The 25,835-nt window shown below is 40.9% G+C and overlaps 1 protein-coding gene across 1 annotated transcript; it reads right to left on the bottom strand.

Moving 5' to 3' along the window:
- Positions 1 to 271: 271 nt before the first annotated feature.
- adra1aa (adrenoceptor alpha 1Aa) lies at positions 272 to 25,340 on the bottom strand. Its single transcript, XM_072681943.1, has 3 exons — positions 25,233 to 25,340; positions 11,092 to 12,988; positions 272 to 3,750 (listed from the first exon to the last, which is right to left on the bottom strand). The coding sequence occupies exons 2-3, from the start codon at positions 12,011 to 12,013 to the stop codon at positions 3,233 to 3,235; spliced, it is 1,440 nt and encodes a 479-aa protein (XP_072538044.1). The 5' UTR covers positions 12,014 to 12,988; positions 25,233 to 25,340; the 3' UTR covers positions 272 to 3,232.
- Positions 25,341 to 25,835: the final 495 nt, after the last annotated feature.

The following is a 25,835-nucleotide window of genomic DNA, read 5'->3' on the forward strand; positions in this document are numbered from 1 at the left end:
CAGTATAGATACAATAATAGGTTAATAGAATGGGTTGTTCTCAGTAAGGTTATTGGTATGTATGGTAAAATAACACAAGCTAGAGGAACACAGATTTGCTTGCTGACTTCTCTGTGAACTCTAGACACTGTGTGGATTTAAAGACTAAGCAGATATACTAGATACCAGGATGGTAAATGTAAACACTGGACTTCCACTAGAACTTTGGAAATGGTGAGGCTAAGCCACTCACACACATCAAATCACACCCAAATTTGATTCATTAGTTTATCTGTATTTATTCTAATAAAGTAAGGTTTTAGTTAACCAAAAACACTTACTTACCCAGATCAACATTTTCTTACTGCCCAAATCCGCACCATTCCTTCAGAAGTCTGGGCCTTTCGCACTGCATTGTGTGTATATATGATACATATGGACTATATGTATGACCCCGTGACCTGAAACTGTATAAAAGTTAGTGTGGGTGTGTGTATCCCTGTGTTTTGAAAACATGAGGAATTCTCAGCAGTATCGTCTTGTTCAAGATGGCCTCAGAGGTCAAAAGGGCACTCACAAGCTCTGACAACCAACAGTGAAAATGCTTCTGAAAAGCCCTTTCCACAGCCCTCCATAATCCCCAATTTCCTTAAAGAAGAAAGACTGAAAACCCCTGGTATAAGGAAAGTGTGCAGCTTTGTGTACTCTTTAAAACTGTCCCATAAGTCTGCAGACATCGGTTCAAACCCGCTGCCGATCTGGTTTATTGCAACCTTGGAACTCAAAACGCCTTCAGATGTTTCTCATAATTGACTGGAATATCTAACATGCTGAGACAGAGAATTTTCCCAAGTGTCAACATCATCAGATTTAGCCGAACTCTGACCCCACAGTAACATCAGGGGACGTCTGAGCAATTCTCACAGTAGGGTATTTCCGAAATCTGCTGGCTGGGGGTGGAGGAGCAATTTGGAGATACTTTTCCAAAACTGCTCCCAAAGCGCTTTCAGGCCGAGCTGCCATACAGCTTTACGGCACCCATGACAGAACAGTGACAGAGTTTATGATTACATTTGTCTCATTCAATAAAACATTTAACTAGACACTTGGAACATGATAAAAGCAATTTGGTCTCGTTCATAGAAAAATATCCATACATTATTCTTAGGATTAGGGTTTAACATCCTTATTATGTGAATGCTTGTGCGTATCCCACCAGACTGTGGTCCAAATACAGTTTTTTTTGTAGCTTTTTTTGAAAAACAAAATAAAAAAGGTCCCATGCATCTTAATGTCCGTAGGCGTTGTACTGCTATGACCTATTATATCATGTTCATGCACATACATCAAAGACCGGCTGCAGTTCTGATCAAGTCCATTTTTTGTGCGTTCAACAAAGCATGAGGTGAGGTGAGGTATAAAAACCAAAACGTCATGGGCATATCTGTTCATTATACATTTTTTAAAAATGAAACCAGTACATTTATCATTTCAGGCATGTATAAATGTTTACACTGAAAAATAACAGTTCCCTTTTTTATGTGCAAATGTGCAAAGCTGATACGAAACACTTGTCAATCAAAGTGATTGATAGTACACCCATATCCCCATCCCTGGGTACACGCTGTGGTCCCACAGCCTCTTTGTCTGTACAACACTGACACGCATTGTACGCTTTCTCTCTGAATGAGTGCACATCCTCGTCTCCATTGAATGGTTGCCAATGTTTGCCGCCACTGTTGATCTTGATAGCAGACTAGTCACACTCAGAGGCATTTCGGTGTTTATCCATTTCCATATCAATTCTGTGTGGCCGTCACATTGTCTTACAAATTGGCACTGTGCACAGCCCAAGCACCTGAAGAGCTGTTTGTATCCAAAACAAGACAGAGTACCTTTTTTATTACACCATTACAACATTTAAAGAGTACATGCACAGAATATTTTAAATGGCCCATATCCTACATTGTTTCCCCCTTAAGGTCCACTTATGATGTCTGGTTGTGTGGTTTATGTTCCAAAAACTCCATCGTTTTCCAATCTCTCTCTATCCCTCAGAATTAAATAGCCTGTAACTGTGCCTTTAAGACGGATTAAGGATAAATACAACGTCTTCTGATCGGCTGTCATGTCATATTGTGCCTCATTCAAAAAGCACTCCGAGCTGAAACACTCCCAGGAACTGCTGTGCGAATTTAGGCGTAGTTAAACGGGGGCAGTGGTGGCTCTGCGGTGAGAGGTTATTGATGACAGAGTTGTGGGTTTGATACCCTTGAGCAAGGCCCATCACCCTCCCTGCTCCCTGGGTACCGCAGCAATGGCTGCCCACCGCTCCAGGTATGTGTGCTCACTGCCACTGTGTGTGTTTGATCACTAGTGTGTATGTGAGTGTTCACCTTCATGGATGGGTTAAAGGCGGAGGCCCAATTAATACTAATAGTAAATATGGTTGTCTTGTCTGTGGTAGGCTGAATAGGAGGGGATATGTAAATGAGCTGTTTTTTGTGACTCTGTGACTTTGTGATGCGGACTCTGTGGACTAGGGAGTGACTAGGTGGTTTAGAAAGTGTAACAATATTCACAGATTAATTTAATCTTCCGTTTTCCATCAGGCCTGGGGCCCTTGATTGCGTACACAAAGGGTGTATGTCTCTCATTAAAGAAAGCTATTTGGTTGATGTATGTGTACTTAAAGGGTAAAGCATCTGCATTACAAGCTTATTGTATGTTTATACACTCTTGTGTGTGACAGGTCACATGCTACAGAAATATCCTTTGCTATCCTACCTTTGGTTCTCGCTTAGTCATGCTCTAATAAAAGGTTTTAATTTCTTTATCATGTGACTTTTTGGCTTTTTTCTCTTTCTGTAGTCAGGTATAACCCTAAGACGTCACATTTATCACCAGTGACTGTAAAAAAGCCTGTTCATGCAGACTGTAATTTAAAGTTAAATGTAATTTTTTGTGTAATTTACTGCATATTAAATACATACTTTGGAATACTTCAAATGTAAATTATATTTGAATAGTACAACGAAATTAAAGCAATGATTCTCTTCTGCTAAGGATAAAGTGTTCAATTATTACGACCTAAAATAACCTAATAATGCAAATGTTTATGCTCTGCATTTAAGGATGCACATAGAAACCACGAGACACAAGTAAGTGCCAGAACTCTTCAGATCAGCAATATTCTGTGCTTGTATTCATTGAATATTTATGGTGGGACAAAAGGTACTTCACACTCCATAGCTTACACAGCATCCCCGTTCTCACACAGAGTGAGCTGATGGATCTTAATGATGGGGAGAGAGCCGCCGGGAGGCTGAGTCCGAGCTTGTTCCGTTCCTACGCAGCAGCATGTCCTCAGCAGGTTTTTACTGCACACCCCGGCCACTTTAGCCCCGGCGTTCACCCCTACCGAGGAGGCCCGGGATGCCGCCTGCCACTCCCGGCCGTCCCGGGATGAGGGCGTGCGGGACAGGGCCATGGAGGAGGAGGGGCTGAGGCGAGACGGGTAGGGGCGGCTCTCCAGGCTCAAGGAGAGGAGCTGCGACTGGCCGTGACCAGCAGTGTGGCCTTGGTAGAGGTGGTGGGTGGGCGTAGGCGTGCGGCGCAGGCAGTGCACCCCAAGCACGCTCAGGAAAGCTTTTTTAAACTCCTGGCTGGAGCAGGGGTAGATGATGGGGTTGATGCAGCTGTTGAAGTAGCCAAGCCAGAAGGTGATCTTAAAGACTGTGTCTGAGGGTCTGTAGGCTGGAAAGATGGAGCCTGGAGCAACATACACATAGAAAACAGAGAGCAGAGACTTTAATAGATCAGTCTGACAACAGTCTCTGGTCAATACATCTTGTGAAACTAAACCGAAGGGTCTCTAATAATGATCATGTTAAAAGAAACCGCGACAGCATTAACAGATGGCGCTTTCTAATTACAGAGTTTTCATCAAACAGTGGGAAATGGCTTCAGTATCACAGACAGACTGTAAAGGCTTTCCATTACACAACATTGTCTTACAGTGCTCAAAGAATGTCTGCGAAGTTCTGAAAGAGATGAAAAGCTTTGTGAATGAACGAGGCAGATTAAATTCTCATTTTGACTGGATGAATTCATTCGGTAATAGATTGCGCCCAGGAACGGGCAAAAAAAGATAAAAGAAAAATGATGATCAGAACGGTCCGAAAGGCAAAAGACAGAAATATGAAACAGAGGGAGGAAATGCACACACGTTTCTCTGCTCTGCTCTGCTCAGCCAAACATGTCACACAGTGCGATTCCCTTTAAATAATACTCTATGCTTCACGGCTCATCTCTTGATCAAGGTTATTGGTTTTCTTTCAAACCACCCCCATAAATACAGATCAGTAAGACAGTCCTGTTGTGCTTAAATCATATCTTTGCATTAACATTAGCATATTAATTATTCTGTCATGTCACACAAATAGTGGGGCTGCACCACCAATTATTAATGTCATTCAATAAAAAAAAACCATCAAATCTCAGTTTGAAATATTATCATATTTCATCATCTGTCTCATACCTATATTTTTTAAAGCAAGCATTTGCAGACTCTGATAAGACACTGATACCATTGTTCCTAATTATTATAAATATTAATTCTTACTAATTAATAAACCCAGGAAATTAACTACATTTAATTTACATTCTGTGAAGACAGGCTTAAATTTATACTGGGTGTGATTTTTTTCCCCCTGATTCTCTTTCTCATTTTTTTCAGAAATTATCGATAATAAATATATCCTTAAATATGATATTGATTCAAGCTTGGGATCTAATCTAATTTGAATGAGTTGTACATTAACAATAATTGTTTTTTTTATTTAAACTGTGACTCCTGTAAGTAAGGCCGACTGATTCCTTATAGCCCACCGCAGACTACATGCACCCATGGACTCTTTAACAGTACATCGGCTCGGCCATTAACAGAATGAAAGTGTCCAGGGAAGCTGCCCAGCCTTTAACTGATGCGTCCGTCCTCAGAGCTGAGGGCGGAGAGCTGTCTCATAACACACTTTATGAGCAACACCAGCGGGGGTCGTGCGCGTGGGCTGGATAAAAGATGAGCGTAAGGGGGAGAGAGAGGCACCGAGACATGTTAAGGGGAATCTCTCTCTCTCTCTCTTTTTTGCTCTACTTCTCTCTCTCCCTTTCTCTCTGAGCCACCTAGCCATTCCGTTTTATTGCCCCGGAAGGGGGGGGGGGGTGTTCTATATGGGGGGGGGGATTCTATTGCACCATTCACACAATTGAAAAGTGTACTCCACTGGTCACAGTAGGTAGTGTCACCTCTTAATTCATGCAGCCATCATTTGCTCCCAATTGCTTTGTTTAAAATTCATCGTCACTCAATGGATTTAGGTATTAAAAAAAGGAGGAAATGCAGCAGTAAGACCAAAAACTGTAAAGATTTATGGTCTGTTCTTTATCTTACTCCGTGAGAGACAATGGCGTGTAAATAGTAGGGGGGCCGGAGGGATGGAGGACTGGTGCATTAAACTGAAATAAAGCAAATGAGAAACCGGCACCGGTTGTGTTCGTACCCATAACGTAATGACTATAAAATGATGAAAAGCCACTTTTCTTTTTCTTTCTTTTTTTTTTTTAACGCCGTATTCCCCAAGCGGAGAAACTACCAATTTGCTCCTTAAGGCGAGTCTAAAAGTAGAGAGCAGCAGGAGGGAAGGGAACAAATGATTCTCATGAAATACAAAAAGAAAAAAAACAACAAATATTGCAAGTGAATCTAACTCCTCAGCCCTAGCGGGTCAAACTCCAGCAAAGCGTACAAGCCAGCTGGGCCGAGGTACACTTTTGACTCCAGCCCCTTATGGAGCGACGCGGCACAACAAAAATAAACAAGCATTCCGCACTGCGTCCACTAAATCAAGTCACAAGGATCCTGTTGGAGCGTCACGTCCTCTGTATAGACTTGTTATTACAATGGCGTCCTTGAATCATGGCCTCGTTAGCAGAATGTGGCACGCTGACATCAGCGGGGGCCGTGGTGGGTCTCAAACCCATCAGAGAGTGCTACAAATTAATTCACACATTAAAATCAATGTGATCCGGAGAGAACAGAATAGCTTGGGATCATTACCAAGGGTTGTTTTTATTACGTAACGTCTAGTACACTGTAGAAGTGCACTGTCTATTTTGCTGAACGGTTCTAGGAGTGTTTACCATAAGACAAAACTGCCTTTTGTCTTGATATGCTAGTCTATTATTTACAGATCTTCAGAAGAGGTTTATAAGGGGACAGAAGGTGCTTTTGCACACTATTTAAATTACTCAGTAACTACAGGGACTGGTGAGGCTATTCTTTGGTAAGAAGTTTGAAGTTTGGTTAGAAGTTAGCAATAACACTTTTGGCCCACCGGCGGCTCAGAGGCTTTTTAAGGGGTTAATTGCCATCAACTAAACCTGGTAATTAACTACTGGATTGATTCCGGTGCTAAAGAAGCGAAATCGCCAAGATGCGCCATACTGGACACTCCTGACGTAAGGCCAAATGGCTCGATAGCTTTGTCTGCTCTCTTCAACGTCTCACTGGAATGAGTGGACATGTCAGCGAAAAAGACAAGTCTGCATGGTGAAAAGGAGAGCGTGAAAAGGAGAGCGTGAACCGAGAGCGAGAGCACCACTGACCTCCACCTTCTCAGGCTGTTCAAACCATATCATAAATTTTCCCGGGCTTTCAGTGGACTTCAGAGATGCTTTGTAGAAACTTTCACTGTAGAAAACTCAAAGTCATATTTTCCCTTGAAATGTCACTTGACAAGCCAGTGGGCAGCGACGACTTCGTGGCATGGTGACTGCTCAAGTGTAAGATTGAAATATGAGTCACTGACTAGTTTGGCAACACATGTCTGTCCGCCACAGCTTTGATGTCAGAGAGTCAACAAGACTGCCAGACAGTGAGGGAGAGACCGAGACAGTGAGAGAGAAAGATTCCCTAGAGGCTCAGCTGCTGGTGAGAGCAGAGGTGCTGAAGTGCCAGTGACGCGTCAAAGTCAGACTTAAGAGGCCTGGTTGCAAACCCTTTGGCTGGTATGCTCCTGCCTACAGCATCCACTCACCAATCTCAAACTATTGCAAATGCTACAATAAAAGCCCCTCAGTTTCACTTAGGGAATTCATATTTCTGAATTCTGCCAACTTCTGAAATACTATCTTGAGTGCCCATCCGCCAGTGGGACTGCATTGCCTTAAAGCAGCAAATGTGGTTTCAACTCAGCCAGGCATGAAATGGCTGCATTCATCCTCTGGGCTCCTTTGGAACTGGAGTTGTCAAAAGTGGCTGTGTTTAAAGCAATATTAAGATGAAGACTCTATCCAAAGATGATGATGTGTTTTTAATAATAATAAATGTAATAATATCTATTTATTAACAAAAAAATGCAATTGCTGGTAGACCCATATGACTGTACACTGCGATGCACCTGCAAATTCAGCTACCTCCTTCACACTATGGCCTTTGGCATCCCCAAATGCAGTCACTCCTTTTTAACATCTGCTTTGTGACCCCTGTACCACATACTGTACGAGACATTCACTGCACTGCACCACCTCTTCTCAATCTATGAATCCCGACGCACTGCACCGACTTAAAGAAAAATGTTACTACCACCCTAAACATGACAAAAGACAAAAGTATTGGGACACCTGCTCATTCATCGTTTCTTCCCAAATCAAGGGTATTAAACAAGTGTATCCTGCTTTTGTTGTAGTAACTGTCTATACTGTCCATGGAAGAAGACTTTCTACTAGATCTATTAGATTTCGAATTGTTGGATGATCACCTCCCCACTTCTTTCCTAACTCATCCCAAAAGTACTGGATTAAGCACAGCCATTCCAAAGAACAACTTCACTGCTATTTTTGTTTGCTAGTATGACATAACATCAGCTTGCAAACATCATATATATATATATATATATATATATATATATATATATATATATATGTAGATAGATAGATAGATAGATAGATATAGATATAAAAGATGATCAGTAAATTCAAGTAGAGCATATCACTTTTTTTTCTTTACAAGCTCTTTATAAAAGGTAAACCAGCATTCTGAGGCAAAATAATTGTGTTATAAATAAGCTTGTTATACAATGTCTGAGCATTTTTAACCCTCTCTAAAGTCACATACTTACAGTGAATAATACAGTGTTTGGGTGAATTTGAAAGATTTTATTTAATAGCTATGAATCAAGGGAACATCTGGAACATGTGTCAGTGTTTGCATTTATTGCAATGGTTTAAAAATGTTTATGCAAGTTAGAAAATACACTTACTGCAGAAATAAGAACTTTCACAGTACAGTATGTGTATATGCATTCCATGGTCTCAGTAATGTACAGGTATTTATTCTCACTCTCGGAAAACCTCATATCTCATCATATTATATTTGTTCTTATTTATTTTTTGGTTGGAAAATACCAGGTGACTTTTTCTCTCATTTCAAAAAAACATTTAGAAGATGCAAGGTTTTTCGTTTTCATAGCGGCAATATATTCTTCATTACTAAGCCATCCATTGGCATATTGTTAGAGCATGACTACTTTATTAAGAAGTATAAAAATAATTCATAATTAATTTCATTTGGCTTCAGTGTTGCTATAGTTTGTTGCTATTGCTAAAACTCCAAAAGCAGTTGATGCATATTAAATTGGTGGTTTTTTTTTTTTTTTTTTTTTTTTCTGTTTATTTTTCCATGCTTTGGCCTATCAGCACCCCATGAGAGACATGCAGATAGATGATCCCCTTAGGCATTGTCAGAGCTGTCGTTGTATTACGTTACCATTAATTTCTGCCTAATTAGCTAATATGTTTCTGTAATGATTAAGAAAGAAATCTGTTTAGAGATTCATAATGTATGCATAGAAAATGTCTGGCAACAAAGCAAAAAGTAAATACTTGTGGCCTCCTGAGAAAACGAAGACCTACGTTAATTCAGAAAGCAATTTATTTGCTTTTCTTAGGTTTTCAGTAATACGTTAATCCCGTTTCCTGCATTTACGCTGTTCTGTGGCAAGTTAGACTAATATCTTTTGGTTCAACTGTGCCTAACCTTCGGCAGAACAGTCTTCACAGGGATTTAAGAAGAAATTGCTTATGTGGTGGGAAATAAACAAATTGCCATATTCCACATATGGAAAATATGGAGGAGCTCTGCTGTGCGTTATAGTTGTTACTTTGCTGTACTGAGAGAACGCAGAGTGAAATTCAGGGCTGGATCATAAAAGCATATTGCATAAACAAACATGTCCCCTTTGTCCAAGAGAAATCAGGGACTCTAAATGAAAGAAAACAGTGAGTCACTTTGAGACAACCAGTAGTTGTCCCAAAGCTCTTGCTGCACCCAAGGAAATGGATGGGTTTGTGTGTGTGTGTGTGTGGATGTGTGACAAGCCTTGTCTGAATCCACACTGGAATGTCAGAATATAATCTAAAACAGGCTCACACAACACAGAAGCATGTGGCCTAAATCATTTACCAGTCGTATGGCTCCAAGCCTGTCCACCTATTTCACTTTACCATAATTATTATTCCCATCGTTCACAAAGCCTGGAAAATCAAATCTCCATCCCAGATTCTTATGTATGTGTGTAAAATTACCTCCCTCTCTATTTGAAATGGACTGCTTGATTTAGGTCACAATAAGTAATAAAATAAATACAAATATATCATTTTAAATAAACCTTGATTTTTATTTTTCAAGAAAGCAGTTAAAATCTTTTGAGCTAGTTAAAAGAACATAGGTTTGGATCCAGATTTTTCCTTGATACCCCCAGCCATCGCCTGCCTTCTCTGTGAACTCCAGGCACAGTATGGATTTGTTTAGTTCCACCGGCATCTCACCTGATTTACTTTAATGAAGGATTGATTAGCGTGTACATATTGATTAGATACACTCCAAACAAAAAGGGGTTCTACATACTGACAAAGGTTCTTTTGAGAACCAGCAGAACACTTTTATTTACTTCATGCATTTTAATGGCTTGTTGAAAAGTTTCGGTTGAAAACTAAACAAAGGCAGTCTAAGAGCTTTGCTTGAACAAGCACTTTGATATACATAAAGTGATTACTTACCGTACTAAAGATGATATGTCATTTTCCAAATATTAATATTCTAATATTCTAAGCAAATAAACACAATATATATATATATATATATATCTATATATATATATATATATATATATATATATATATATATACACACAGACTGAATAACACAGCTGGATCTGATCAGATTATATTTCTCTAAAGCCTTGGCTATACTACATGACTTATTAAAAGGCGGTGTATCTCAGTTTTGCTCATTTTTATGGTGATTGAAAAAATATCCATCGTACACTAAACGACTAGGGATCATCCACAGCACCGCTTCAACCTGTTAAAGCATACCTCACGTTATCTAGGAGACACAGATTCACGCTGCCATTTATATACTACTGCCTAATAACTTCCCGAAAAGACAGTACCTGTTCAAATGGCCAGTATACGTAAATGTCTGCGCCTCTCACACACTACTCGAGTCTCAGTACAGTGAGTATCAGAACACAGGAGAGCTTAGCAAACACCACTAACCCCACAAAAAAGCAAGCAGACCACATTTAACTACAAGCAAAAGCAACAGTCGCAGAATGGATAATGTGTCATTAAGCCTTGCTGTCAATCAGTATCGTTGATCGACAGGCAAAGCTGAAAAATGATCAGCGATCTTTGGGCAGCAAAAACACTGACTGGTCCATCTCTATCAAATACCATTATAATATTACCATAATAACTGTGATAAAAAAACCTGCCACTGTTGTTTACACTGTGTGAAAAAGTCATGATGAACAATTAACATACATTTTGAAAACATTGCTAACATTGCAGGATTTGTTTTATTAGTAGATATCAATAAGCTTTTTGTTGTTTTCAAATGTACATATTTTCAGAGATTCTTGTGAAAACAGCATGGTTGTGCATGACTAGTGGTTGAACTCACAAAAGTCAAAGAGAATAAAATCTCAGAAAAACATGATGAGTGTTGACCGTCTGTAAAAAAAAAAAAAAAAGGAAGCTGAAACTCACCAATGGGCAACACCAGAAAGAACGGTAGCCAGCAAAGCACGAAGCACCCAACCACAATGCCCAGAGTCTTAGCAGCCTTTTTCTCTCTGGAGAACTTGAGCAGTCGGAGGGCAAAGTGGGTGCGGCTCCTTAAAGCCTCATCCTCTGAAGCGGCAGTGTTTCCACGGTGTATCCGTAAGGTCACTGCTTCCGCATGATCTGACTTCTCCGTCTTCTGCCCCTTTCTAAGGCCACGTGTCTCCCTGCGGGCCACGACGTACACACGGCAATACATGACCAGGATCACCACTAGGGGAAGATAGAAGGAACCCACTGCTGAGAAGATGGCATAGCCAGGCTCCTCTGTGATCTTGCAGATAGACTCATCCTCCGGCGCTGGCTCCTTCCAGCCGAAGAGCGGCCCGACTGAGATGGTAATGGACAAAGCCCACACTCCCATTAGTGCTAGCAATGCCCTCCGCTCTGTCACAATGGCCGGATAGCGCAGAGGGTAACTGACCCCGATGTAACGGTCTACAGAGATCACACACAAGCTCATGATGGATGCTGTGCAGCAGAGGACGTCCATGGCTGCCCAAACGTCGCAGAAGGCCCTGCCAAATACCCAGTGGCCCAGCATTTCAAAGACGGTAGAAAAAGGAAGCACAGTGGAGCTCAAGAGAAGGTCAGCCACTGCCAGGTTCACGATAAAATAATGCGTGACAGTTCTTAGATTGCGGTGACAAGCTACGGACAGAATCACCAAGATGTTGCCCAGCACCCCAAACACGATGAATATGGCCAGGACAATGCCTAAAACAACAGCTTTGGTGACGTTCAACTCAGGGACGAGGGCTTGGCTGCAGTTGGTGCAGTTTTGGGCAGGAATCCCTGGGGTCATGTTCTCTCCAAGGAGGACCATCTGTTCACGATGTTCGGGCATTTGGCGATGGTCTGAAGGATTGGCACACTTCACTCATTTGCTTTTTCTCTGCACACAAAATTTCTTTCAGTGGTCCGCAGAAGAGGTTGTAAATGTCAGCTGCCCAGCTAGCCACCCTGCAAGGGCATCAGTGCATCTACAGTTCATTCTTCATCTGACAGCTATTAGGAATGTGATGAAGTTAGGCCTGTTGTGATCTTTCACTCTGAAGGATGGTAGCTCAAATCGACTAGTTTTTAACTATCTGTGCACAAGGATGTTCACAAACATAGCTAAACATCCTTCCCCTTCTGCAATAAAACTGCAGTGCTAAGTCATAAATTTGTCTCAAGTGTTTTGACATTCTTCACAAACAGACGCAGCTGGTGATCAGCATCAGACGGCAACATGCGCCAACGAGAAATTGCATGTTTTGAGTTCACTTTCGCAAGAGCCAATGTTCTTGTAATCCAACTGCATGTCAATGCCCTCTAGAAGGTTTTTCATAAAATGTCATTTTGTCACGCTGAAAAATCCATCAACTTCTAGAACTGTTCGATGATATGAGTGTGCTTAGAGACGCCACTTGTACCGGCCTGTGTCGCTCCCCTCTCGTGAAATTCCACAAGGCGCTGTTTACTTTTTTATTGCCGTGTTAATGACTTCTCGTCTGTCCTCAAATGTGAAGCGGGCCACATGATTGAAGGGACATTTTCTTGACGTGTAGTGATGCAAATTGTCCGAGTCATTGTCCAGAACTACAGCTGCGTTTGAATTCCGCCCGGTGTGCAATCCTGTCAAGCTACAGGCGGAAAAGAGATAACATGCTTATTGTTGAATAATAAGACCGGAACTAAAAGCATTTTGGCAGGAGCTGAGACGTTTGTTTTTGGCAGAAGGGCAGGTCACTTTCAGTCTCATGGAGTTGGGCTCGGCTCCAGCAAGGGGCACTTAAGGTGCTGGGTAATAGAGATGATGCTGGTCAGTTGATTCCCCCTGAAACAAACACACAGAGAATAGTCAGCAGGTTATTTAAATAAAACTGAAATCAATATGAAAAATAATATATATAATATTTGCCTGCAAATCACTAAAGATATAAGCTATAAAGATATATAGGCTATAAATGACTCGGTGTACGTAAATATTCAGTTGCATTGAATCCCACACAGTGTTGTTTAAGTGTTACATAAACATCTTGTACATTGTCATTGTTATAGCTCCTAATATATATATGTGTGTGTGTGTGTGTGTGATTTAGCATGCTTCTTTTTCAGAAATTTTCTTGGTGATTAATTAAGATTCCATCCATCTGTCGATCTACCTAATAAGCCGTGATGAATTGTAATACATTTAGCTGCTGAAAGTCACAGAATTTGGGTGAGAAATTATGTACTTGTACTTGTTCTAGTTCATTTCTTCTATTCACTCATTTGACATCATCAAAATTGCACATTAAAACACACTGTTAGACCCTTACGAATGAATCTATTCTCCACTAGTGAATCTTTATCCAAGCAAATAGTCTCTATATAAACAAAAAGCCAGTCAGGAAAGATGCCCAATTTCCAACATTCCAACAAGACTTGTATGCAAAAGCAGAGTACAGACCCAGAGAAAGTGGAAATGTTGTTTCTTAGGTGCGTTGTATCCTAGAAGGGATTGCTTCCTGACAAACGCTACTTGTTTCTTCAGCTATGCAAATCCATATAAACCAGTGCGTTCCATCAAAACATTGCTTCTTTTCTGTGGCCGAGTTTCAGACTTTCACCCTTCTCGGATCAATGGGGGTGGGGGGTGGGGTTCGTTCACCTCACTGCCATTGATCCAGCACACAGTAACAGACAAGTAAGTGGCAAACGAATTACGTCACTCACATACGACTTTCTTAAAATATCTGCTGCAATGAGAGCAGGGACAGTGACCTGCAGATCCAAGCCCAGAGAGATTCAGAGTCATTATTGGCAGTTAGTGGTTTGCCATCAGCAAACCTTCAGACCACGCTCTGCTCCATCTCTCCACTTAATATAGTATTTAATAGTCCATTACTTTGTGCTCTGAGACTCGCCAGATATAAATTCATTTTCATAATGCACTGATGAAATATAAAGACCATGTAAATGCACAGAACAAGACAACAAGGCAATTCAAAAACACTGAAAAAAAAACCTTACAAAACTTATTACAAAAAAATACTTGCAAAAATGGCCTAATCTTTTATTGCAAAAATGTTTTAAAGTTGCTATAACTTTACAGAAAATTAGTGTAAAAACATTTGATTCCAAGTAATTTTGGATTATTTCTATTAGTGGTTGAATTAAATTGTGGGACAATGTAAAAAGCAGCTCCTACATTCAAATAATGTGAATAAAATCAGCGTTTTAACATATTCAATAAAATGTGTTTTTGGTTAAAGGTTACATGTTACTGTGATTAGCAAAGTAAGTAAAAGATTACCTGATTTTCAAAAGATATAAAATGAAGCATAATGCCTCAAGATGACTCATTTCTTTAACATTTTAAACAAGCTTACTATTTCCATCTTTTACAGTTTTAAAACAGTAAAAAAGGAAAAGAGCCTAAAGCAAATGTTTTTAAACCCTGCTTTGTCAGGTATCACGGTTTCTCATAGCCAGCTAAGGGCCTTTCAGTTCTCATTTGGGATATTTTGCCCCTTCTTTCTCGCAAAAGGCTTCTCAGGAGTTTCTCAGGCTGACTTTCTGCTCTGCTCCTTTAAGGTCTAGCCACAAAACCTTCATTCAGCTTTTGAGGTAGTGAAATGTTCCACACGCCACTTGCTGCAACACAAGCCCAAAGCATGACTGATCCACCAACATGTTTAACTATTAGAGAGTTACCTTATTAGAGAGACATATCTTTGCTCAATGCTGCCATACAATTCTATTGTCCTCAGTACATGGGATGCTGACTTTTTGGGGAGGATACAGGGATGGTTTTCTTTGCGCAGGTGCCGCTGCAAGTCAAATGCCTTAAATGTAAATGTAGAAGGTCTTTGCCGTCAAACAGCAGTTTTGATTTGCATTTTTTATTCTATAACCTTCTCCTGCTTTCTGGGCATCAGTAAGTTTAGTGTTTAGGGTGCTAGGCAGCTGCAAAGGGGAGCTTATGGCTCCTAATTTGTAGGGTTTGAAGAGTCAGAGTATTTGTAAAGGTTCAGAATTTTCATCACCTCACCTTCCCTAACAATGGCTGTGGACAAGCCATAGCCCTAACAAGCTACTTAAGGTATTTAGGCTATATTGGGGTCAAAACTGTTGCATGGCTTTCATTGTTTTATTCTAAACAAAAATAATACGCTAATTTTGAATGATTTATTCTTAATTTCATGTATTTTAGAGACCGGTTCATCTTCTACTCACTCCACTATTTGCAAAAACAGACATTTTGGTGCCCAAACATTTTTCTTCTTTTTGCGTGACACTGTGCATTGTGCATTTTTCTACACTGGCAGATATTTAATTGAATGTTTTACATTAGGTGATTTACATTTGTTTAACATGCCTCATTGTGTTTGCTGTTGGCTCTCCTGTCATTGACTCAAATTGTTTTGTTCCATATTGAGACAGAAATGATGTTCAAAATGTCCTTGCCAAAAACACAAGGTCCTGTAAGGACACTGTATGAGATAAAAAAAAGTTCATATTTACAGCCCTGTTCACTGCTTCCCCGATTTTGTGGGTGTCACAGCAAATCCACTTGAAAAGAAAGTGGGAGAAATGCGGTGAAAGCGTTCGAATATCCACACTGGCTGGGGAATTGTAAGGTTTTCAACAGCGAGATGCATGCCTGATGACAGATTAGCCATCAAGGATGATACTTGTAAAAAGCCATTAACATTTTCAGCTCTGATTCATTCTCCTCTACAGACGGCAGAATAATATTCCCTCTCATTAGTAATGCCATTTTTCTCCCCGGATTAACCGTGATTATGACAAATTTAGTGATTAGCATGGCCTAAAATAATCTATGTAGACCTTACAATCCTGCTCAGATCCTTTTTGCGTTTTTTTTATATTAATCTCCAGTATTGATCAGGTCTTCCCGTTAGTAAGTGATGTAAGTGACCTTCTGGCTCTCTGCTCTAACTTAAAGTTCTGCCAAGACTCTGCCAGGGTGTGAAAACACTAAATCACTCCCAGCTCACCCAGCTGGAAGCTAGCCTTTTCGAAAGTGAGAGTTTTTGCTCTGCTGCACCCTGAGGGCACACACAAGGGCAGAAAACACAGTCCGTCCAGCATGCATCTTGTATTATTGCAGTGTTAGCTCACCGTAAGAAACGAAAAAGCTGCAGTTCTCGAACAATGACTTGCTTTTAAAACACAACATGATGTACCGTTGTCACATGTGTAACTGTGGTACAGTGCAATTAGAAGCAGCCCTTTTTTCAGATCCTGATAGGACTGTTATTATGTTTCATGGCATCAGATTCGTTCCAGCCACCAGCTCAGCAGGAAATGCATCCTAGAACAAATGTGTCCTGACAAAGACCTAAGGAACTCGTATCACGTTGGCATGTTCTTCTAAATAGAACCATGAGTGTAATATAATGTATATGAACCTAATGGAAATGTTTGGCTTGTAGTACATACAAATATGTAATGGGAAAATCCCTATATGGGGACACTGAAATTAGTCCTATGGAAAATAAGATGATCAGTGAAGCGCTTCTCTTGGGTGAAGTTACACTATAGCTTAAGATAAGAGAGGCTAAATTATATATTTAGCTTGCTGTTCCACGCAGAGTGGACATTAGAACAAGCATGTTAGTCTGAAGCAGTCTATTAGTAGAAGAATTTTGTATATATTTAATAATATTTAAATAGTGTTGGGCATATAAATCATGTTAACAATAAGGGCTCATGGCAGTGTTTTTGCTCTGGGATTCTATTTTTTGGGGTGTATTTAGATTACATACATACATGGATAGATAGATTCAACCTTACTGTCAATGCTTAGTACAAAGTGATGAAATGCAGTAACTGCATTAATAAATAAAAAAAACAGGTACAATGTGCAATAAATATGAAGGGATATGAGGGAAAACAAATTATATATTGAGTATATATATATATAGTCAAGAGTTGTTAGGCGAGGCCTCCATGGATAGCATTAATGAGCCATAGGTGCCCTTGACCCTGTTGCCGGTTCACCAGTTGTCTTTTCTTGGTACTGACCACTGCAAACCAGAAAAAACACACAATCTGCCTGACGTTTTGGGAATGCTCTGACCCAGTCATCTAGCTATCACAATTTGGCTCATGTGAAAGTGGCTCAGATCCGTATGCTCAATTTTCACAGATGCCACTAGAGATGACGGTAATCTTAGTTTTTCACTTCACCTGTGCTAATGTTATGGCTGATATACATGAACAAATATGTAAAGTGTGCTTAGAATGCAGTGTACAGTATGCTGAGTATTAGTGAATGCTAGGAATAAATGAATTGTATGGGAATTGCATTGCATTGTATATAACATTAAATTATCACACTTAAAGGTGAAAGCACACTTTTTTAAGGATTATTCACATCTATGCTCTCAATTAACCCCAGTATTACATTTTAAAGGCTGATATAATCACTATTTTACAGTTATTTGGCTACAGTCATAGTAAGATTTTAATTAAGATGGCATAAACTGATTTTACATCAGGTGGGAATCTGATCTACCTGCAAGCTGTCCTGTCTCTGCTGTTATTTGCTTGATCTACTCATTACAAAGTAAAACATATATATATATATATATATATATATATATATATATATATATATATATATATATATATAATTTTTATATTATACATATTTTTTTTTATGATCAAATGCTCTAGGACTGAGCTAGGCCCCGTATATGTGCACCGACACCGGCCCTAAAGGCATTCATTTGAAAGCTTCCGACCCTGACTCATGAAATTTGCATGACATCTCTTTTTCATACAGATATTCCTACTTATATACAGTCAGCCCTTGACTCATACCTCCGCTTTATATTACAATCCAATACACATTTCCTGAAGGTCTTCTTTAAATACTACTCTCATTATTTCCCACTATACCCACAGCAGAAAGAAATAGAACGAACACCGCTGTTCACCAAGTCTTAGCGTCATAATAATAATAATAGTCCAAGGACAGAGGAGGTGGTAGCCGGTAGGCATTCTCTCTCTCCGTCTCCCTCTCTCTCCTTTTCTCGTTCTCTCTGATCCTCCCATCACAACATTAACCAGCACCTGACCTTTAGGTTTCTCCAGTGAGCGGAGCTGCTTGTGCACCATCACACCAGCTGCTCCCGCGCTCAGCTGCCTCAGCCTGACTCCTGCCTCCAGCTGCCATAGAGCATTTCACACCGGCCTGCTCGCTCGTTCGCATGCATGCCCCTTGGCCCCCACTCTCTCTCTATGTCCCCACTCTCTACCTTACCACAGTGCAGCCTGGCATGCCTTTACACTGCAGCACCACCCAGAGAAAACACACATGTGCAGAAATGCAATCCTCTAATCTGGATGTAAAAAGCAAAATCACAGCGTGAGCTTTTTTATTTTATTTTAGATTGTAGATTTTTCAGTGCTTCGTTGCATTTATAAATATAAAGATATGTAAAACAACAGACCAGCAGCATCAGAGAGCATCAGACGATCAGATGATTTCTGATTTCTTTGACATTTCAAACTGCTATATAATAATGTATTTATTTTATATACAAATGTTTAGGTGGCACAGGGCTACGGGAACCCTGTACTTAATCTGTCAGAACAGTCGCAGGTATTTGAAGCATGGACGCCACAAACATTCCTTATTGACATGATTGTGTCATGCAGGTCCTACAGATTTTTCAGAAGCACTTTCATGCTCCTGTTCCACCTCATCCCAAAGGTGTTCTATTGGATCCAGATCCGTGGACTGGGAGGACCACTGAGGAACAGTAAACTCAATGCCATGTTTACAAAACCAGTTTGAGACCACTTTTGCTTTGTGACATGGTGCCAACAAGATCTCATACAGTTTGTACATTTACGACTAAAAGTGTACCCCAAAACATTGTGGTAAAATTACACAGGTTAGGTTACGTTTAGGTTAGGTTAAAGTTAGAATTGGATTTAGGTGTAGTAGGTTAAGTTAAGCTAAGAGGTGTAGGTTCAGGTAATAAAATTACTTGGGTAAGGGCTGGTTAAGTTTAGGTTAGGTTAAAGTTAGAATTAGGTTTAGGTGTTATAGGGTAAGTTTAGGTTTAGGTTGAGATGTAGGTTCGGGTATTAACATTTTAAGGGTTAAGGTAAGGGATAGGTTATGTTTAGGTTAAGGTTACAATGGGGTTTAGGTGTAGTAAGTTACGGTTAAGTTTAGGTTCAGGTGTAAGTTCAGGTATTAAAATTACACGAGTAAGGATTAGGTTAAGGTTTAGAATGAGGTTTAGTTGTATTAAGCTAAGTTTACATTTAGGTTGAGGTGTGGGTTCAGGTTATAAAATGACACGAGTTAGGGAAATGGTTAGGTTAAGTTAGGGTTAGAATGAGGTTAAGGTGTAGTAGGTTAGGTTTAGGTCTAGGTTGAGTTGTATGTTCAGGTATTAAAATTACAAGGGTTAAAGTAAGGGATAGGTTAAGTTAAGGTAAGTTATGGTAGGTTACGAGTAGGAGTAGTAGGTTAAATTTTAAGGTTTAGGGTGAGGTGTAGGTTCGGGTATTAAAATGACACGGGTAAAGCAAAGGATAGGTTAGGTTAAGGTAGGTTAGGTTTAGGTGTAGTGCGTTAAGTTTAGGTTGAGGTGTAGGTTTAGGTATTAAAATTACACTGGTTGCTTTATTTCATACACATTGTATGAATCCTGAAAGGGTCTTTTAGTCACATATGGGACTGCATGGTGCATGGCGAAGAAAGGTAACTGTGAAAATGAAGGGATGAATGAGTCATCAACACTCAGATGGAATTCTAGTGATGACTGCTTAGTGTTAACGGGCCCAAAAATGTACCAAGAAAGCTTTTCCCACACCAATATACCATCTCCAACAGCATGTCGGCTACTGTTGACACAAAATAGGTTGGATCCATGGATTGATGCTGTTGGTGCCTCAGATTTTCTAGTTTTTCTATGGTCCAGGTTTGGTGAGGCTGTGCCCATTGCAGCCTCAGCTTTCTGTTCTTGGCTTACAGAAGTGGAACCTAATGTGGTCTTCTGCCTCAAGGTTTGACGTGCTGTGCATTTTAAGATGCTTTTCTGCTCACCATGATTGTACAGTGGTGCCTAAGAGCGGTTATCAGCATTACCATAGCCTTGGACCAGTCTGGCTATTCTACGTTGACCTCTCTCATCAACAAGATGTTTTCGGTCTGCTTTTCTGTTGGTTTCTTTATTCTACCATTCTGAGTAAATGTTGACCCGTATCTGCAGTGATTTTATGCACTGCTGCCACAGGATTGACTGATTAGATAATTGCATGGATGTACAGATCTGATAAATTGCTCAGTGAGTGTGTAACAAATCAATAGCATTGATTTAATCACAGCTCAAAGCTTAAATTTAGCTACATTAACATCTGTTATTAATGACAGATTATTAACAAATAGTCAAATAACACTTAATAAAGACAATTTCCTCCAGCGTTATGCCGTAAGTGTGTTCTGAGTCAATAGGTTTTCTGTTCTTTTAACAAATACAGGGAAATGCAGCAGTAACTGCCATATGGTCCAGATGAAGCAGATAAAGAACAAACACAACTGACTCACTACACCCTAAACTACACCAAGATGCTTTCACACAGCATGAACAAACAAACAGACAAGCACAGGGGGGTGGGGAGGTGGGGGGTGTGGTTTGTGGTACAGAGGCAAATGAACAAATGCGATGTGGGAATACAAGCAACCCATGTGCTCCGCATCCTCCATTACTCCAAGATGGATGATGGAGAGAGATGCAGTGCGGAATTTCTCATAGGAGCTGCAGACATGTACTAGTCGGGTTCTCTGGCAAGCAGTAAACAGGAGCGACAGGCGGATGATCTGCATTGTCTAGCCGACTACCATTACCACCTGACCCCAGGGTTAGCTGGCTTAGACCCCAGACGGCTGTGCGTAAAACAAGCCAAGCGCTCACTCTTTCAATCCAGCTGCCACTCAAGGAGAGGAAAAGGGGGGAAATGGCAATCTTGAGGAGAACACAGACAAGCTTCCGAGATTGGCTTCTAATCCTTCCAGGAAGGGCTGAAGAGTCTCCCTGGTTTTACAGCACACACTAAGTGAATTTACTTCATTTTAGGACTGCGACCATCACTCAGGCACTTGACTTAAAAAAAAAAAAAGAAATACTGGTTAAAATGTTCTTTTTCATTAACTGGATTGATTATTGGATAAGTTGTGTAATTAAAATCAATACTTTTACTTATACAGCTGGACTGTATAGAGACTGATGCACAATTACATGCAAGTACAAAAACAGTTCTTTGGGGAATGTCATGATAAAACCAGCTTTGGCTCCCTAAATATCTTTTCAATGGACAGTTCTTTGAAGAACCCTTCTAGTAAATGAAATGTTTGAGTATTAGGAATCTTTTTAAATTATTTTTTAAAATGATAGTTAAAATTCTACGTTTCTAGAGGATTGTTTAGGGGTTCTTCGATTTAAAACTGTGGAGGAGCCGCTTAAGGTGCGTTGAGGAACCTTCAATGAACCTTTTTGTTCTAAAAACCTTTTCTTTAAGGTTCCCCAAAAGCACCTTAAGAGGTTCGTCCACAGTTCGTCCTTTCTCCGAAAGGTTCTCAAGGAACTTACTTTTAACAGTGAGGAACCAAAAGTAGTTCTTCTATGGCCTTTGCATTGCTCAAAGCATGTACACGAAACATGTATGGTCATTTTTTTTAAAGACTGTACTTTATCTTATCTTATTTTGAAAGTGTTTGTCCATGTTTGGTATTTTTGCAAACTCTATTTACTTCATTATTAATAGAAATAATTGGTAGATTTCCCAATTACTAACATAATTGACAGATTGGCAGTCACACCTTTCCACATGAACAGACTATATTACATCAACACAGGTAAGAAATCTGAGAGAGGACACTGTTTAACACATATTTACTTGTTTACTATGATAAAATATTGTATTCCTGTGGGAAGAAGGTGCGCATTTGATTCATGTAAATTGAATGACTTTTTCCAGTGCAGAAGGGAGGGACTCAGGGGTCTGCAGGTGGCTCCTAAATATCATGTTAAAGCCTGTTAAGCTCGTGTGCCGGGTCTGCCGTCACGCTGACTGAGATGAAATCATAATTGGCTCTCTGTGCTGAACGCTTATCACATTCCGTCAGCGGCGCACAGCGACCAGTGCTGCAGCCTTCTCTGTCTTTTAAGCGTGCCGTGAAATGGATGGCAACGGTACGTTTTGACATCAACAGTAAATGAAGCATGGGTATCACTAGTTTAATGAAAACAGAGGAAGCGAACTGTTAACCCGTTGTACGTGGGTGATATGATTAGGGGGAACAATGAATAATGCAGAATATGCTGTCCCTGGGATTGAATATATACAAGGCTCACAGACAGACAGAGGAGCATTTCCACATTCAGAGCTCTAGTCTTTGGGTGACTCTCTGGGTAATTCCTTCTGCAAGCTCCGGAGAGGAGGATATGCTCTGTGATCCTAATGATGCATTTATCCTTCTTTGCCAGGCAGTAAGGTGAGTGTGATTGTGTGTATATGTGTGTGTCTGTGTGTGTGTGGGTGAAAGAGTCCCTGTTCTAAGCCCTGTCCACCATTGAAAGTGCCGCAAAGGGATACGCAAACAGGACTTCAGAGTGATGGAAGAAGGTTGCCTGGTTTGATGAGCCCCGTTTCCCTTACATCATGTGGACGGCCTCAAAAATGACTTAGGACTTAAAAGGTCTACTGCAATGTCATGGTACGGTTTAGCATATCAGTATACAATGTCATTATACGTCTATAAAAACGTCACTGTGGGCAGAAACCTTGTATTGTCATTTTTGGAGTTTTTCATTTTTTTACCTAATATGAACCTGGCAGTTGCTCTTGACATTATGGCAAAACTTCATAATGAATGGACCAATGGAAATATTTTTACATTGACTTCCATTGAAAGTTATGTCGTTTTTTCCCTTCCTGTAAATTTCCCATTTTGGAAATGCAAGGTTTTGGAGTGACTGCAACAATGCACACACACACACATATATATTTACACACGTGTCTGTGTACAACATGGGTGTGTGAAAGATAGAGAGACCAAGGCTATTAGACACACACACACACACACACATTGTATAAAGTATATCATGACCACATTATGACCACTCACAGATGATGAGAATAATGTTGATTTTCTCAAAACAACACCATATCTGGGATACATGTGTTATACAGAAACTGTCACTCGCTTCTTGTAGTCAACATGCTGTGAAGAGCTGAGAGACTTTAACAAGGACTAAATCACTGCGGTCAGAGGACTCTCTGAAGCAGCATGGCTTGTGGGGTGTTCTCGGTCAGCAGTGATGAGTAACTACAGACAGTGGTCCGGGGAGAATCAAACCACAAACCAAAGACATGGTGTCGGGTGCTCAAGGCACCTCGAGGTGCGAGGGCTATGAAGGCTATCCCATCTGGCCTGAACAGAAGGGCTCTTGTGCTACAAATCACAGATTTTTTTTTTTTAAGATGGTTACTTGAGAAACATGTCACAACACAGTGAATCTCCCCCCTTGCGTAGCTACAGACAAGTCAGAATGCCCATGCTAACCCCTGTCCACTGACGAAAACAAGCGAACGGGACTTTGGAGGAAGGAAAGAAGTATGCCTGGTCTGATGAATCCGGTTTTCGTAGCGTGCATGACCACAGGATGGTCAAGTACAACCATTGTACTCTGCAGATCCACCTTGTGAGTTCTTTAAAGATCTGCTGTAACGTCTTGGTGCCAGGTAGGGCAGGACAGGGCACCTTCAGAGGTCTTGTACAGTGATCTTAGTAAAACATTGAGGACCAACGCCATATTAGGTAGGTGATTATAATGTTTTGGCATATATGAATATATATATATAGGGGTGTAAATGAATACCTCATAGTATTTTAGTTCAATTTCATTTATAAGAAATAATAAGAAAGGCTGCTAGAGCCTTCCAAAAGTATGAGAGCTTGAAGTGCATGCACGATGAAAGGCACTTCAGATCTCAAGTCTGATCTGGTCCTGGGGTTACAGATTCTTCTCTGAAAGGAGGCACAGATTAGTTCATATTCATCAAAGGAGAACGTAGTCGGTCACAGCTGGGCTTCACACAAAAACTTAGCGAATCCTTTGCCAAGTGGCTCTGGACCTCTGTAACCAGTGTGAGACCGCACGGAGCTGCCAGTCGCCTCGGCCGTTAGCATTCCAGCGGCTAAAGCACTCGCAGCATTGCCACACGTCTCCGTCGTTTCACTGCACGCTAAACACCTTTTTACCTCACTTCGAAACACCTTCGACACGGGGGAGGTAAAGGTGGTTTTCTGTAGTAACAGTCTTGAAAAAGTCCACATTACTGAGGTGCTAAAACACACTTTTTCGATTTTTCGCCTCACCGCAGAGCTCGGACATGACTAATGGCTGGGTGTTCACGGCATGGATGTGTACTGACTGAAGCAGAGCCCCGTAGGCTGTATTTGAAATTATAATAATAATTAAGCGCGAATTCTCTCATTATTTCTCACAGTTTATAGATGAAAAGGCTGTAACTTCAGCTCGAGAGAGTGGTTAAATACATGCAGGCTGGGTTATTACAGTCATTTGACTCACTAGCAAACACGGCACTAAACTATGGAGTCAATTGAGTCAATTGGAGGAGTTGGATTCAGTGAGGCGAATGAATGATGAATGAATCCAGGGATTAAACTATTCACTTATGTTCAAATCCCGGGTGCCCTGGACGGACGGACGGACAGAATCGACCATTTTACATGACTGAAAACTAAAAAAATAAAATAAAATAAATAAATTAGTCAGGAAAGTGGCGATTAAAGTACCTTCTATATAAACCAATATTAGTGGCATGTAAAATATATGCCTATAAAAAATAAGTATAAGTCACAGGTGAGTGTCTGTGCCTTATGCCTTAATCCACAGTCTCACAGACCGTCAGCACAGCAGTCCACTGAACGATTCCTTCGCGCACGCAAAAGAGTTCGCTACAGACCTCGTGAGCTGCTGATCACTGTCCAAACGTGCTGCAGAAATCAAGACCCCTACCTTTACACGCGTGTCTGTGAGTCCCGAAGCCCAAAGCACCGAATCCGTGTTCCGCTGGTGCTCAGGAGGCTGTGTGTCCAAAGGCTCGGCGCTCATGGAGAGGCAGTGCAATGGTGTGGTGCGCTCTGCTGGGACTGTTATAGTGCTGATGTCTGGGGGAAAAGCAGCTCCTCCTGCACGGTGACACCGCACTGACTCACTGTCAGACTCTCCTCCTCTTTTACGCACAGTTCCGAGGCACGTCTGAGTCCACGGCTCAGCAGGTGGCCAGGGATGGGCGTGCACGACCTTCTCCGACTGGCACCAAGGGATCGACTCTTCCACGGTATTGCCTGTGATGTGAGGCAAGGGGGCTAGAAGTTACTACGATCTTGGAGGCGGTCACTGTCAATATTGCACGCATGGATGTTCTGGCTCGAAGACACGACGGCCTCCTGAGACTGGTAGGAACTGCACACACTGAAGTCCCTAATGCATCCACTGCAGGCAGAGCCAGATGCCCACTCGCTTCTCTGAAATGTGTTGGCAGCGTCTGTGAGAAGTATTACTGTGATAGGCTAATTCTGGGTACGTGTGTGTGTCTCCAAACGCCGGCTTCCAAAA

Source organism: Salminus brasiliensis, chromosome 6 (genome assembly GCF_030463535.1).
Source record: "Salminus brasiliensis chromosome 6, fSalBra1.hap2, whole genome shotgun sequence".
NCBI lineage: Eukaryota > Metazoa > Chordata > Actinopteri > Characiformes > Bryconidae > Salminus > Salminus brasiliensis.